Source organism: Gorilla gorilla, chromosome 9, assembly GCF_029281585.2.
Source record: "Gorilla gorilla gorilla isolate KB3781 chromosome 9, NHGRI_mGorGor1-v2.1_pri, whole genome shotgun sequence".
In the NCBI taxonomy this organism is placed as follows: domain Eukaryota; kingdom Metazoa; phylum Chordata; class Mammalia; order Primates; family Hominidae; genus Gorilla; species Gorilla gorilla.
Window position 1 is genome coordinate 125,287,167 of NC_073233.2, and position 14,410 is coordinate 125,301,576.

A 14,410-nucleotide genomic window follows, 5' to 3' on the forward strand; every position below is an offset into this window, starting at 1 on the left:
CCTGGGTCTGGTTCTCTAGCACAAGCATCTGTTTAGGATGTGCTGAGGGATTGTTGTTACTCCTTGCAGACTGATATTGTAAGTGACAACTTTACCTCCTTAGCATGTCTAAGTTGGATGCTGGTCTTGCCGGGCATGGTGGCCCACGCCTGTAATCCCAGTGCTTTGGGAGGCCGAGGTGGGTGGATTGCTTGAGGTCAGGAATTCGAGACCAGCCTGGCCAAGATGGTGAAACCGCGTCTCTACTAAAAATACAAAAAATTAGCTGGGTATGGTAGTGCACACCTGTAGTCCTAGCTACTCAGGAGGCTGAGGCAGGAGAATAACTTGAACCTGGGAGGCGGAGGTTGCAGTGAGCCGAGATTGCGGCACAGCACTCCAGCATGGGCGACAGAGCGAGACTCCATCTCAAAAAAAAAAAAAAAAACCAAAGTAAATAAATAAAACTACTACTTAAAAAGATAAAATAAAATAAAATGGCTGTTGATGTTAAAGAGGTTTGCAGTGAGGCCATGCAGACCAGCAAAGGGTTTCTGTGTCCCTTGGGAACACTTGGCTCTGCCATATCTGAATTGATGTAACCTATTTATGAATAGGTTCACATTCATGGATTCATTGATATTTTCAGTTTTGGCTAGAGCTCTTTGGGTTGGAAGGAGCAGTGATTCACTCAGTGATTCACTCAATGGTTGTCTCAGGGAAACAGAGGTTTATGGAGAGGAAAGACAGAGTGGCCAAGGTTGGGGAGCTAGAAGGAGCCATGTCGCTGCCTCTGTCTCCCTCCTTCTCCTGAGGACTGCAGTGCTCCCTGCTCGTGGTGACACTGTTCTCCGTGTTCTCCATGTCTACTCTGTCCTCCTGTCTTGCATTGCTCTTCCTAATCACATGCATAGAGCTCTCTCCAGCTTGTCTCCCTAAAGTGAGTGCCATAAATTTACTTCCTACCTTAGACTGGTATTTCCCTATGCTTATCCCAGACTGGTCCTCAGGTATCTTAGGGGTCCCCTCTTCTGCTGGTTTTGTGCAATTTTGTAGACAAGGCGTAATCATCCTGTTCTTGTTCATACCATTCACTGTGTTGGCCATAGCTCAAAGTGATTACAGTTGTCGCCTTACTGTTAGCTGAAGAATCACAATCCTTCTAGCTTTTCCTCATGTGGCAGGCTTCTTGTTTCTTGATCTTTTTTTTTTTGAGATGGAGTTTTGCTCTTGTTGCCCAGACTGGAGTGCAATGGCACGATCTCAGCTCACTGCAACCTCCACCTCCCGGAGGTGGAGCGATTCTCCTGCCTCAGCCTCCCGAGTAGCTGGGATTACAGGCATGCACCACCACACCTGGCTAATTTTGTATTTTTAGTAGAGACGGGGTTTTGCCATGTTGGCCAGGCTGGCCTCAAACTCCTGACCTCAGGTTGTCCACCTGCCTCGGCCTCCCAAAGTTCTGGGATTACAGGCGTGAGAGCCCGGCCTGTTCTCTTGATCTTTTTAGCCGCCTTTCCTTTAACCTTCTCCCACCTCTATTGAAGTAAATTTGTCAGGACTTTACACAATGTTTGAGGTGCTGAGGGCTTCTGGTCATGTTTGTAGGATGAATTTATAGGAGTGGATTCTGTTTCCAGTACCTAGCTTGATGGATGGAAGGAAACTGTCATTGGTTATGGGCCAGCTGCATACCAGCTTTTATGCCAGCTGCCTTTATATACCTGCTAGTGGTGGCTAACACCCTTTTTTATCCTGTAAGGAGAGTGTGAATTATTTTTCACTTTTTTTTTTTTTTTTTGAGATGGAGTCTTACTCTGTTGCCCAGGCTGGAGTGCAATGGTGCAATCTTGGCTCACTGCAACCTCGGCTCACTGCAGCCTCTGCCTCAGCCTCCTGAGTAGCTGGGATTACATGCGTGTGCCACCACGCCGGGCTAATTTTTGTATTTTTAGTAGGGACGGGGTTTCACCATGTTGATCAGGCTGGTCTTGAACTCCTGATCTCATGATCTGCCCGCCTTGTCCTCCCAAAGTGCTGGGATTACAGGCGTGAGCCACCATGCCCGGCCTATTTTTCACTTTTTAAAATAAGTTGGCCAGGCATGGTGGCTCACAGCTGTAATCCCAGCACTTTGGGAGGCCGAGTTTGGAGGATTGCTTGAGCTCAGGAGTTTGAGATCAGTCTGGGCAATGTGGCGAAACTCTGTCTCTGTAGAAAATTCAAAAATTAGCTGGGGGTGATGACATGCACCTTTAGTCCCAGCTACTTCCGAAGTTGAGTTAGGAGGATCGCTTTAGCCTGGGAGGTTGAGGCTGCAGTGAGCCGAGACTGCATCACTGCTCTTCAGCCTGGGGGCAGAGAGAACCTGTCTCAAAAACAAATAAAATGAGTCATTAAAATGTAGGTATATATACATTTTACCCTTCTTCTTCTTTACCCACCTTTAACCTCCTTCTTTTCCTAAGGGTAATTACTATTAATTGGTAAATTCTCTCTAGACTCTTTTAATACACATGTATGCACCCCCTCCCCAACAATGGTTTGGTTTTAAACATAAGCACTTTATTATATACACTGTTCTTCTTTGTCTGTCTGTGTAGGCCTACTCATTCTTGTATCAGCTGCATACTTTCCCGTGTAGAGATGTAGCACATTTTTCAAAAATCTTGATTTATTTGACTAGTCTTATATTGAAGGACATTTAGATATTTTCCTAATTGGCCATGAAGTGAGGGCTGTTTCTGGATCCTCTGCTGTCTTCCAGTGAGCTCTTTGTCTGTCTTCACACCAGTACCATTCTGTCTTGATTACTGTAGTTTTATAATAAATCTTGAAATCATTTAAAGGTAAATCCTCCAAATTTGTTCTCCATTTTCAAAGTCATATTCTAGGTCTTTTGTATTTCCATATGAATTTTAGAATAGCTTATCCGTTTCCAAGGCTGGGCACGGTGGCTCATGCCTGGAATCCCAGCACTTTGGGAGGCCGAGGTGGGTGGATCACTTGAGGTTGGGAGTTCGAGACCAGCCTGACCAACGTGGAGAAACCCTGTCTCTACTAAAAATGCAAAATTAGCCAGGCGTGGTGGCACATGCCTGTAATCCCAGCTACTCGGGAGGCTGAGGCAGGAGAATTGCTTGAACACGGGAGGTGGAGGTTGCAGTGAGCCGAGATCGTGCCATTGCACTCCAGCCTGGGCAGCAAGAGCGAAACTCCATCTCAAAAAAAAAAAAAAGAATAACTTGTCAGTTTCCTATTAGGATTTTTATTGTGCTTGAGTTGACTCTGTAAATCAATTTGGGGAAAATTGACATCTTAAACAATACTTTCAACCCATGAACATGGTCTGTTTTCATTTGCAGTATTTAGGTTTTTTTAAATGTCTCTAGGACATATTTACCCTGTAGAAAAATGTAGTCTGCAAATAAGGACAATTTTTTATTCCATTTTCAGTACTGAAGTTGGTTTGTTGTTGTTGTTGTTGTTGTTTTTGAGATAGAGTCTTGCTCTGTCGCCCAGGCTGGAGTACAGTGGTATGATCATGACTCACGGCACCCTCTACCTCTCGGGTTCAAGCGATCCTCCCACCTCAGCTTCCCGAGTAGCTGGGACTACAGGTGTATGTCACCATGCCTGGCTAATTTTTGTATTTTTTTTGTAGAGATGGGGTTATGCCATGTTGCTCAGGGTGGTCTTGAACTCCTAAGCTCAAGCAATTTGCCTGCCTTGGTCTCCTAGAGTGTTGGGGTTACAGGCATGAGCCACAGCGCCCAGCCTAGAAATATTATCAATTAAAAAATTGTCAATTAAAAAAATAGTCAATCCAAGGGCAAAAAATAACAACGGATCATTTTAAATGGCATTTTCCAAGTTGTTTGTAGAGTTGAATTGGCCATCTGTTGATCTTTTGTGATTTACCTGTTTATGTCTCTTGCCTTTTTGTCTAGTAGACTGCTTATCTTTTATTTTTATTAAGGTGGCAGAACTCTTTGATTATTCTGGGTATTCTGGGTAATAGTAGTGGTATCTTACCACTATTTCCACTATTTTATCCCAGTCACATGTCTTTTAATTTGGTTTATACTTTCTTTTGTCATACTGAAGTCAATAAATTTGTATTTTTCTTAATTGTGGTAAAATATATATAACATGAAATTTACCATTTTAAGCATTTTTGAGTGGACAATTCAGCAGCATTAAGTGAATTCACAATGTTGCATGGCTATCACTACCATCCATCTCCAGAATGTTTTCATCCCCAAACTGAAACTCTATAGCCATTAAATATTAATTCCCCATTTTCCCCTCTCCTTAATCTCTGGCAGTCACCATTCAGCTTTCTGGCTCTATGAATTTGCCTATTCTAGGTACTTCATATAAGTGGAATTATGCAATATTTGTCCTTTTGTGTCTGACTTCTTTCACTTAGCATAATATCCTCAAGGTGCATCTATGTTGTAGCATGCGTGAGAATTCTTTCTTAAGGCTGAATAATATTCCATTGTATGTATATACAACATTCTATTTATCAATTTTTTTTTTTGAGACAGTGTCTCGCTCTGTCACCCAGGCTGGAGTGCAGTGGTGCGATCTTGGCTCACTGCAACCTCTGCTTCCTGGGTTCAAGTGATTTTCCTGCCTGTACCTCCCGAGTAGCTGGGATTACAGGCACGTGCCACCATGCCCGGGTAATTTTTGTATTTTTAGTAGAGACGAGGTTTCACCATGTTGGCCAGGCTGGTCTCGAACTCCTGATCTCTGCCTCCCAAAGTATTGGGATTACAGGTGTGAGCCACTGTGCCCAGCCCTGTTTATCAATTTATCTGTCAATGGACATTTGGTCTTCTTTCTGTCTTTTGGCTGTTGTGAATAATGCTGCTGTGATTATTGGTATACAAATAGCTGTTTGAATCCCTGCTTTCAATTCATTTGGGTATATGCCCAGAAATGGAATTGCTGGGTCACATGGTAATTCTATTTTAAATTAAATTAAATTAATTTTTTTCTTAGAGATAGGGTATTGGTCTGTTACCCAGGCTGTGCAGTGGTGTAATCATAGCTCACTGCAGCCTCGAACAGCTGGGCTCAAGGGATCCTCCTGCCTCAGCTTCCTAAGTGGCTGGGACTACAGATGTGCACCATGGTGCCCAGCTATTTTAAAATTACTTAATCCATTGTGAAATCTATTTTATATTTAAGTTAAATTTTATCTTATATTAAATTTGATTTAATTTTTTTGAGGAACCCCCATGCTATTTACCAAAGTGGCAGCACCATTTTACATTCCTACTAGCAGTGTACAAGGGTTCCTCTGTCTACCAGGCTCAAGGTCAATGACACAATCTCGGCTCACTGCAACCTTCACCTCCTGGGTTCAAGTGATTCTCCTGCCTTAGCCTCCTGAGTAGCTGGGATTACAGGCACGCGCCACCATGCCTGGCTAATTTTTGTATTTTTAGTAGAGATGGGGTTTCACCATGTTGGTCAGGCTGGTCTCAAACTCCTGACCTCGTGATCTGCCTGCCTTGGCCTCGCAAAGTGCTGGAATTACAGGCATGAGCCACCATGCCCGGCCAATTTTTGTATTTTTTAGTAGAGATGGGATTTCACCATGTTGATCAGGCTGGTCTTGAACTCTGACCTCATGATCTGCCCGCCTTGGCCTCCCAAAGTTTACAGGCGTGAGCCACCATGCCCAGCCAATTTTTGTACTTTTTACTGGAGATGGGATTTCACCATGTTGATCAGGCTGGTCTTGAACTCCTGACGTCAGGTGATCCACCTGCCTTGGCCTCCCAAAGTGCTGGGATTATAGGTGTGAGCCACCGCACCCAGCCTTTTTTTTTTTTTTTTGAAACAGGGTCTTGCCCTGTCACCCAGGCTGGAGTGCAGTGGTGTGATCATAGCCCACTGTAGCCTTGAACTCCTGGGCTCAAACAATCCTCCCACCTCAGGTCTCCTGAGTAACTGGGACTACAGACGTGTGTCACTGTGCCTGGCTAATTTTTTTTATTTCTTGTAGAGACAGAGTCTCACTGTGTTGCCCAGGCTTATTTTTTGGATTTTTGATAATAGCCGTGCTTATGGTGTGAAGTAGCATTTCATAATAGTTTTGATTTGCATTTTCCCAGTGTTTAGTGATGTGGGACATCTTTTCATGTGCTTATGGGTCATTTGCATATCTTCTATCACTGTCCTTTTTTACCCCGATATTTTTTTATTTCTGCTAATTTTCTCATTTATCTATTTTTCATTTTCTCTTTTGTTTGAATTGAGATTCAGCTTGTCAGATTTCATAAGGAGCTTGATTGAAATTGTATTGGATTTATATATTAATTTTGGGATTATTGGCATCTTTACAGACTTGAGTCTTTCTATTCTGGAATACTGAATGCCTCTCCAGTGGGTTTTTTTCTTTTTCTTTTTTTTTCTGACTTTTCAGTAAAACTCTATAAAGATTTTGCACATTTTAGGTTTATGTGTGAATATAAAATATTTTGCATTACTCTTTTCCTGTTAGCTGTCCTAATAGATTGTTGTTAATGGTGGATGAGATGAGTGGTTTATTTTGGACTTGTCCATGTTGAAAAACAGATTCTTGAAATATACCTCCTACATTATTTTCTTCTACCATCGTCCACACTAGCTTGGATTATTACTTCTTTTTTTTGTTTGTTTTTTTGAGACGGAGTTTCGCTCTTATTGCCCAGGCTGGAGTGCAATGGCACAATCTTGGCTCACTGCAACCTCCGACTCCCAGGTTCAAGTGATTCTCCTGCCTCAGCCTCCCGAGTAGCTGGGATTACAGGCATGCACCACCACCCCGGCTAATTTTGTATTTTTAGTAGAGACAGGGTTTCTCCATGTTGGTCAGGCTGGTCTTGAACTCCCGACCTCGGGTGATCCGCCCGCCTCGGCCTTCCAAAGTGCTGGGATTACAGGTGTGAGCCACTGCTCCCAGCAGGATTATTACTTCTTATGAGTTTAGAGTCTTCTGTAAAACCAGAGCTCTCACAATGCATTATTCTTCCTTAGACTGTTTATTAAAATATTAAGATTTATCCTAGCACTTATGTTCAACATACCATAGTTTTTATACTTCTCCATCTAAATAAAACCAAGTTTGTTCCTACACTAGTCCAGCCCGCATTCTCAAGAACTCCAGTGATTATACATCACCATCTAGAGATTAGGTATCCCAATCCTTTCTTCCTATATCTAAGCTAACTCCTTCTTAGCCAAATGGTACCCTTTGATTTTGTGTTAATCCTTTCCTTCCCTCCACTCTTAACCCCTCTCATTCCATCTTCTCCCTCCCTTTTCCACCCCACTCTCTTCCTCCTCTTTCACCTCCTCTCCCTTTTTCTTTTTTTCCCCCTCTTTTTTTTTCTTCTTTTGTATCTGAGCAGGGACTAACTTCTGAACTCTGCCCATCCCCAGCCAGGACATCACAGGTGACATTTACTATTTCAACTTCGCCAACGGGCAGTCTATGTGGGACCATCCATGTGACGAACACTATCGGAACTTGGTGATCCAAGAGCGGGCAAAGCTGTCAACTTCTGGGGCCATTAAGAAGAAGAAAAAAAAAAAGGAAAAGAAAGACAAGAAGGACAGAGACCCCCCCAAAAGTTCTCTGGTGAGTCAGTGGATGCCTCCTCCCAGAGAGGCCAGGGCTGAAATCTGGAGGGATGTTGGGAACCTCTAGGTGTCTGCAGCTGGGAGGTTGAAGACAACAGTCAGAATATGGTAAATTCTTGATAGTATATCATCTAAACTTTGCCTGTCTTCTGGTTGATTTTTCTTTCAGCTTCTGGAATTCTGGAAGTTGTTGCCATGTCTACACATTTCCTTTCTCCCCACTTGGGAAGTGCATGTTACCTAATAGGATTGATGAGAGAGAGTGCTCTACTGAGAATGGTTTTTTGCACTAGTAGTAGCAGTAATGGCATCTGCTGCTCTGGAGAGTGGGGACTGAAAGCAGTTGGCAGAGGCCAGTGAGCTGAGTGAAGTGTCCTTTCTCTTTATTCAGAGTCAGGCCTCCCTAGTGTGGGTTCCTTATTTGTCTTAAAGTGGTGTGAATTCCTAGATGTCAGATGTAGCCATAATTTAGTTGTCAAAACACCAGTGCGTTCAAGATTTGAAAGAAAAGCCTTGGGCTTTATCTACTCATCTAGATTGTTGCCAGTGTCCTCAGTGAGTGGTGGGTAACTGAAGTTTAATTGCAGTGTGATTTCCTTGTTGTTGTTTTTTTGAGACAGAGTCTCACTCTGTCACCCAGGCTGGAGTACAGTGGCGTGATCTCAGCTCACTGCAACCACTGCCTTTCAGGCTCAAGCAATTCTCCTGCCTCAGCCTCCTGAGTAGTTGGGATTACAGGCATCCGCCACCACGCCTGGCTAATTTTTGTATTTTTAGTAGAGTTGGGGTTTCACCATGTTGGCCAGGCTGGTCTCAAACTCCTGACCTCAAGTGATCCACCCACCTCAGCCTCCCAAAGTGCTGGGATTACTGGTATGAGCTACCACGCCCAGCCTGATTTCCTTGGTTATAAGTAGCTTTTGTATTTGAGTTCAAAGTGTTCATATTAATTATTGTTTTATTTGTCCCTTTAGTACATCTGAACCTAGGAGGTGGAGTTATTGCCCACATGATTTAGGTGGAGCAACTAAAACCTGGAGCCATACCAAAGTGAGGCCCAGGCTCTCCCAGAACGCTGTGGTGGTCCCTTTCCCCAGGCCTGGGGCAGGTGGGGCATGCTGAAGAGAGGGAGGGACATAAGAACTCAGCTCAGCCAGTGGGGAGCACTGGGAACATCGTTTCAACCCTCTTCAGTTGTCCAGTTGTTTTGCTCTTTTGTTTATAGTTTTTGTTTCCCTCCAGAGCCTTGTGCTTCCTCTTGTCCAAGCTCCACAGACACTTCTTTTTTCCCTCCCCTCCCTGACATATTACTCACCGTTCTGAGAAACATGGTAACAAGCCCATTCCTCCAGATGGAGAAAAGAGGGCAGATAATTTCCAGCTAGGCTGGATTTTCCAATGTCATGTGTTTGAATGGCAAAAGGTGGCCAGAGGGCTTTTCATGGACCCAGGATTATTTGAAGTGGTAGTCAGGCATCTGGGCAGGCTGTGGCTTGACGAAAGGCAGGAGACGGAATGAAGTGAGGGTTCTGGGGTGGAGAGCTGGGTAAAGGACCGAGATGTAGATGTGTGATTGGATTCTTAGAGCCCTCTGTTAAAAAGAGTTCCCTCCGTTGTTTCAGGAAATGAAGAAAATGGGACAGCCCTGGGCTGTCAGTCTGGTTCTTAGGGCTCAGGACAGGTGCCTCAAACTTGAGTTTGTCCAGGGGACAGCTCTGAGCCAGGCGGGCAGCCTGGACGCAAGTGGTTTGGACTGTCTGGAGGTGTGCACTCACAGTCAGGTGGGGTTCAGCGTGAATGTTTGTAGAGGAGTGGTTGATTTTTTAGAAGTTTTACTAGCTCAGAGGGTCTGTGACCATGTGGAGGTCTCTCAAGCAACACCAACTGGTTCCTTTGGTAGACAGTGCTAGACTGAGTTTTCAAGTCTCGGGTCATTTGTTATGCTTCTCTTCGTGCCCTGTTAAAAAATTTCCCGGTGTCCTTGATAAGGTTGGTGGACTTTTCTTCTTCTTCTTCTTTTTTTTTTTTTTTGAGACAGCGTCTTGCTTTGTTGCCCAGGCTGGAGTGCAGTGGCAAGATCTTGGATCACTGCAACCTCCGCCCCCTGGGTTCAAGCAATTCTCGTCCCTCAGCCTCCCGAGGAGCAGGGACTACAGGCACCCACCACCGTGCCCGGCTAATTTTTTGTATTTTTAGTAGACATGGGGTTTCACCATGATGGCCAGGCTGGTCTCGAACTCCTGACCTCAAGTGATCCGCCCGCCGCAGCCTCCTAAAGTGCTGGGATTACAGGTGTGAGCCACCACACATGGCCCAAGGTTGGTGCATTTTATAAAACTAATCAATCACAGAATCTGAGAGCTGGATAGTACCTTAGGGATAATCTGGTTGGTGAGTTTCAGACTGTAGTTTGTAGTAGAGCCCTGTCTTCAAGTCAGTTCCTCTATAGAGGTCCAGCTTATAAAAAAAGAAATGGAGCTTCTTTGGTTGAACTTGGCAGTGTGGGTCTTTGTGACGCCTCTTCTCTGTCACATGCACGATATAGTACCCCAAAGGTACTGAACTTCCCAGGTTCCATGGAGCAAGGTTTGCAAACCATTGATCTAGTCGAACCTCCTCTTTGTAGATAAGGAAACTGGACTCTAGAAAACAACATATTTTCAGCCCAAGGGAGTTTTTAATCTTTTCTTCCCTCTTCAGTTTGTGTTTTACTTTATTTTTTATTTTTTTAATTTTAAAAATTATTATTATTTTTTGCTATTGATTTTATTTATTTATTTATTTATTTATTTATTATTTATTATTTATTATACTTTAAGTTTTAGGGTTTAAATAGAGGGTGGGTTTTTGCTGAGGGCTTGCCAAGGGCTGAGGTAGCAAGTGTAAATCAGAAGTGCTTTGTCTTCGTTTTCTCTGCATGTTTATATACCCATCTAGGAAACGCAGCCTGAGGAGGGACTTCTGCCTTCTTCATCCTTTCTCTGCAGCTTGTCCCCTCCGTCAGCACCTGGGCTTGCTGATCTGGACCTAGATCAAGAGATTCAGGCTAGAAGTGAGGGATCCTATAACAAAGGAAAGAGCCCAGGCATGCTGGGTGACACTCCCTGGCGTTTCATGGGTGCCCTTCCCAGAAAGCTGCAGCCACTCTCCAAAGGCCAACCTTCCCAAATCCACCAGGTCTTTGCTGACATGGAGAAAATCTTAGGCAGGGCCCCAGCCCAATGCAGGAGAGAATTAGGTGATCAGCAGGGTCTGGAGAAACTCCAGAAGGCGACAGAGAAAATCTACCTGGGGTTTTCAGATCCTGAAACAGAAGAGCTGGAAATGAGAAGCAGACAGCAGAAACTGGGCACTCCAGCCCCTCAGAACACTGGGCTTCTCCAAAATGTGCAGGATGTGGTAGAAAGCAGGAGCCAGGCCTCTGTCCACTCAAAGCTTTCTGAAGCCATCAAAGGCCTGCCACTGAAAGGGGAGCAGCACAGCCACAGCTTAGCCAAACTGAGCCCCACTGGCCCTGGAGGGGACAAGGGCCAAAGCCCCATTCCCATGTCATCCCCTGAGGAGGAGCCCTCCCTGTCCTCTTGTTCTTCCGGCCACATGTTGCCTGCCAGGAAGAGCAAGTTGTTGTTAGATAGCAGCCCTACTGAAAACCTGAGCTGGCAGGGAGTTCCTGGGGAAGGTGGGAGCATAGGCAGCGGGAGGAGGAGGAGAGAACCTCCTGGACTGTGGATGGAACAGGTCTCCAAGCTTGTCAATAAGGATATCCCAGGAAGCTGCAAGGAAACAGAGCCCAGTGACCCTGAGGCTCTAGGGGCCTCAGCTGAAGATCTGCCTCAGGGTCTCTTGCTAATACCACCTGAAACCCTGGCATCAGAACCAGCTCAGAATCCCCTTTTAGGGAGGGCCCCCAAGGAGCCTCCTGCCAGTGAGAAGAGACAGGCCCTAGGGTCTGCAGAGCTCCCTTATAAAGATCAGAAGCCTAGCGTGTCTGGGCCTGACTTGGAGAGCAGCAGCAGCAGCAGCAGCAACCTGGCCTCACACCTGGGCTCTCCCGTCCTGGATGAGGTGAACAACTTCCCTTGGAACCTGCAGAGCTCACGGGGATCTGAGGAGGGTGTGGCTCAGTCAGACTCGGGTCTCAGAGATCAACACTTCAGCCCCTTCTTAGTTCCTCACATGTCCCACATGCAGAGCCCTGACGAGGAGCAGTCAGAAAGTGAAGACTACTCTGAGGACCAGAGGTTCTACCAGCACATCCTGCAAATGGTCAAGATCTCCAGGTGGCCGGAGGGCCTGGGGCTGCCTGAGAGCATGCAGGACATGCCGTGCAGACACAGCGCCAGCACAGTCTGTTGCATGGCAGCTGAGTCTTCTAGGATGTCTAGTGAGGGTGAGCACGAGGCCATCAGAGTCATGGAGAGGGACTCGAGGTTTCTGTCATGGGAGCCAGAGCTGCTGGAACATCCTCAGGAGGTGGCCCTCGCCCCTGCTTGGCAAGAGGCCTCTCAGCAAGCCCATTTCCAGCCAAGCAACAGCACCCTCAGGCAGGGGCTAGTCCAGCAGAGCTCCAGCGGAGGGCTTACTACAGAGCCAGGCAAGATGCAGCATCTCAACCAGGTAGGCTTCTTAGTGAGCATGGCCTAAAGGCCTAAACTTGGCAGGGAGGGAGCAGGTGGAGTTGATGTCTTACCACAGCCATCAGGCCTGCATTCCTGTTTCCCACCCTACCGTGGTAACTATTGGCCCTTTAACTACCCAAATGGCCATTTTATGGGATGACACATACTTGAAGTTTCTTCTACCCCATCACCTGCAAGATAGGGCTGAGGGTATCTATGATTTCCCTTCCCTGGCTGTAATTGTAATTCATGGGTGGTTCGTGTGCTTTGAACATGATCAGTTTTGCGGGTGAGCAGAACGTCGCTAATCCTGGCATTTGTGCAGGATATAAACACCTTCCTGGGATTTGGGAAGTTTTTCCTATCAGCTGATTCTAGAGAGAGGTCCTTCCTATTTGGAAATAGGCAGCCTACCCCAAAGCTCTGAACTTTATTTCTTCTCGAAATCAGACAGAACTAGAAAGTTAATATTATTTTTTATTTTTATTTTATTTTTTAGACAGGGTTTTGTTCTGTTGCGCAGGCTGGAGTGCAGTGGATCTTGGCTCACTGCAATCTGCACCTCCATCGCTTGAATCCCAGGTTCAAGTGATTTTCGTGCCTCGGCCCCTCAAATAGCTGGGATTACAGGTGCTCACCACCACTCCCAGCCAATTTTTTTGTGTTTTTAGTAGAAATGGAGTTTTGCCATGTTGGCCAGGCTGGTCTCGAACTCCTGGTCTCGAGTGATCCACCTGCCTTGGCCTCCCCAAGTGCTGGGATTATAGACATGAGCCACTGCACCTGATTAGAGAGTTAATATTGTTTGTTTGTTTTTTTTTTTTTTTTGACAGTCTTGCTCTGTTGCCCAGGCTGGAGTGCAATGGTGCCATCTCAGGTCATTGCAACATCCACCTCCTGGGTTCAAGCTATTCTTGTGCCTCAGCCTCCTGAGTAGCTGGGACTACAGGCGTGTGCTAACACGCCTGGCTAATTTTTGTATTTTTAGCAGAGACGGAGTTTTGTCATGTTGGCCAGGCTGGTCTCAAACTCCTGACCTCAAGTGATCTGCCTACTTCAGTCTCCCAAAGTCCTGGGATTACAGGTGTGAACTGCTGTGCCTGGGCTGAGAGCTAATATTCTTATGAGAGACGGAGGCCAGAACCTTTCTCTGCCATCCAGTGAGCTGCTTCTGCTCTTTGCCTCCTAGGGTCCCCAGAAAACCACATGGATAACCTGTGTCAGGCTTGTGTAGACCATATTTGTGACGTCACTCTTGAGTTCACTTCCTCCTCTACTGGGATTTATCAAATGGCTGGCCTTGCCCTATCATTCTACCTTTGTCCCTTTAAAGAGTCACTATATTCTTCATTCAGAAGTCAAGTTGGATCAGAGACCATGGGGATCAATCTGAATTTCTCCAGCTATTCTTTTGTTGTTGCCCAGCTGTGGCTTTATCCAGTTGTTCCCTCTGCTTCCTAATTGCTGGCTTGCACTGGTTCTCTGTTAGCTTTAATAACTACTGTAGCACTATAAATATCAGATAAGCTGCAGATTATCCTGAAAGTTTTAATTAGCCCAATGGCAGTAAGTCTATCTGCTCTGAAGGACAACTCCACGCATAGCCCCATACTCAGAGTTAATGGCCATCTATAGAAGATGATCAGCTAGGAGGCAGGAATGTATAATTTCTCCACTAATCGCTGATTTGGTCAAGGCCTGGGAGAACAAAGCCCTCAGCATGCTTGTCTCCCTCCCTCAAGCCCCCAGCATGTTAGCAAATTAGCCAGCCATGTTAGGAGTCTGTAATTTTCCATAAATACAGTGTGGGGATAATTTTGCTTGCTGATACATGGGCTGGTTTGAAGGGCTGAAACCAGGAGGAACATGCCTGGTTTGCCTAGTTTACCTTGAAGAAGCTTTCTTGGGCCCTTCCCCTCCCCCGGCCATTTTTGTTTTTAAGAGACCAGAGTTTTGCTCTGTTGTCCATGCTGGAGTTCAGTGGTGTGATCGTAGCTCATTGCAGCCTTGAGCTCCTGGGCTTAAGCAATCCTCCTGAGTAGCTGGGACTACAGATGTGTACCACCATACCCAGCTAATTAAAAATTATTTTTTTGTAGACGTGGGGTCTTACTGTGTTGCCCGGACTGGTCTTGTACCCCTGGCCTAAAAGTGATCCTCCTGCCTTG

At 45.6% G+C, this 14,410-nt stretch overlaps 1 protein-coding gene across 37 annotated transcripts in view; it reads left to right on the plus strand.

Moving 5' to 3' along the window:
• Positions 1–14,410, plus strand: part of CEP164 (centrosomal protein 164) — a 93,270-nt gene that overhangs the window by 24,395 nt on the left and 54,465 nt on the right. For 25 of the 37 annotated variants that reach the window (XM_063693537.1, XM_055354978.2, XM_063693538.1 and 22 more), the window contains 2 exons: positions 7,423–7,621; positions 11,815–12,240. In XM_063693537.1, the coding sequence (XP_063549607.1) occupies positions 7,423–7,621; positions 11,815–12,240 (625 nt within the window). Of the gene's footprint in view, positions 1–7,422; positions 7,622–11,814; positions 12,241–14,410 lie in introns of those variants that run through there. The other 12 variants (XM_063693549.1, XM_019036159.3, XM_063693548.1 and 9 more) reach the window with 3 other exon arrangements.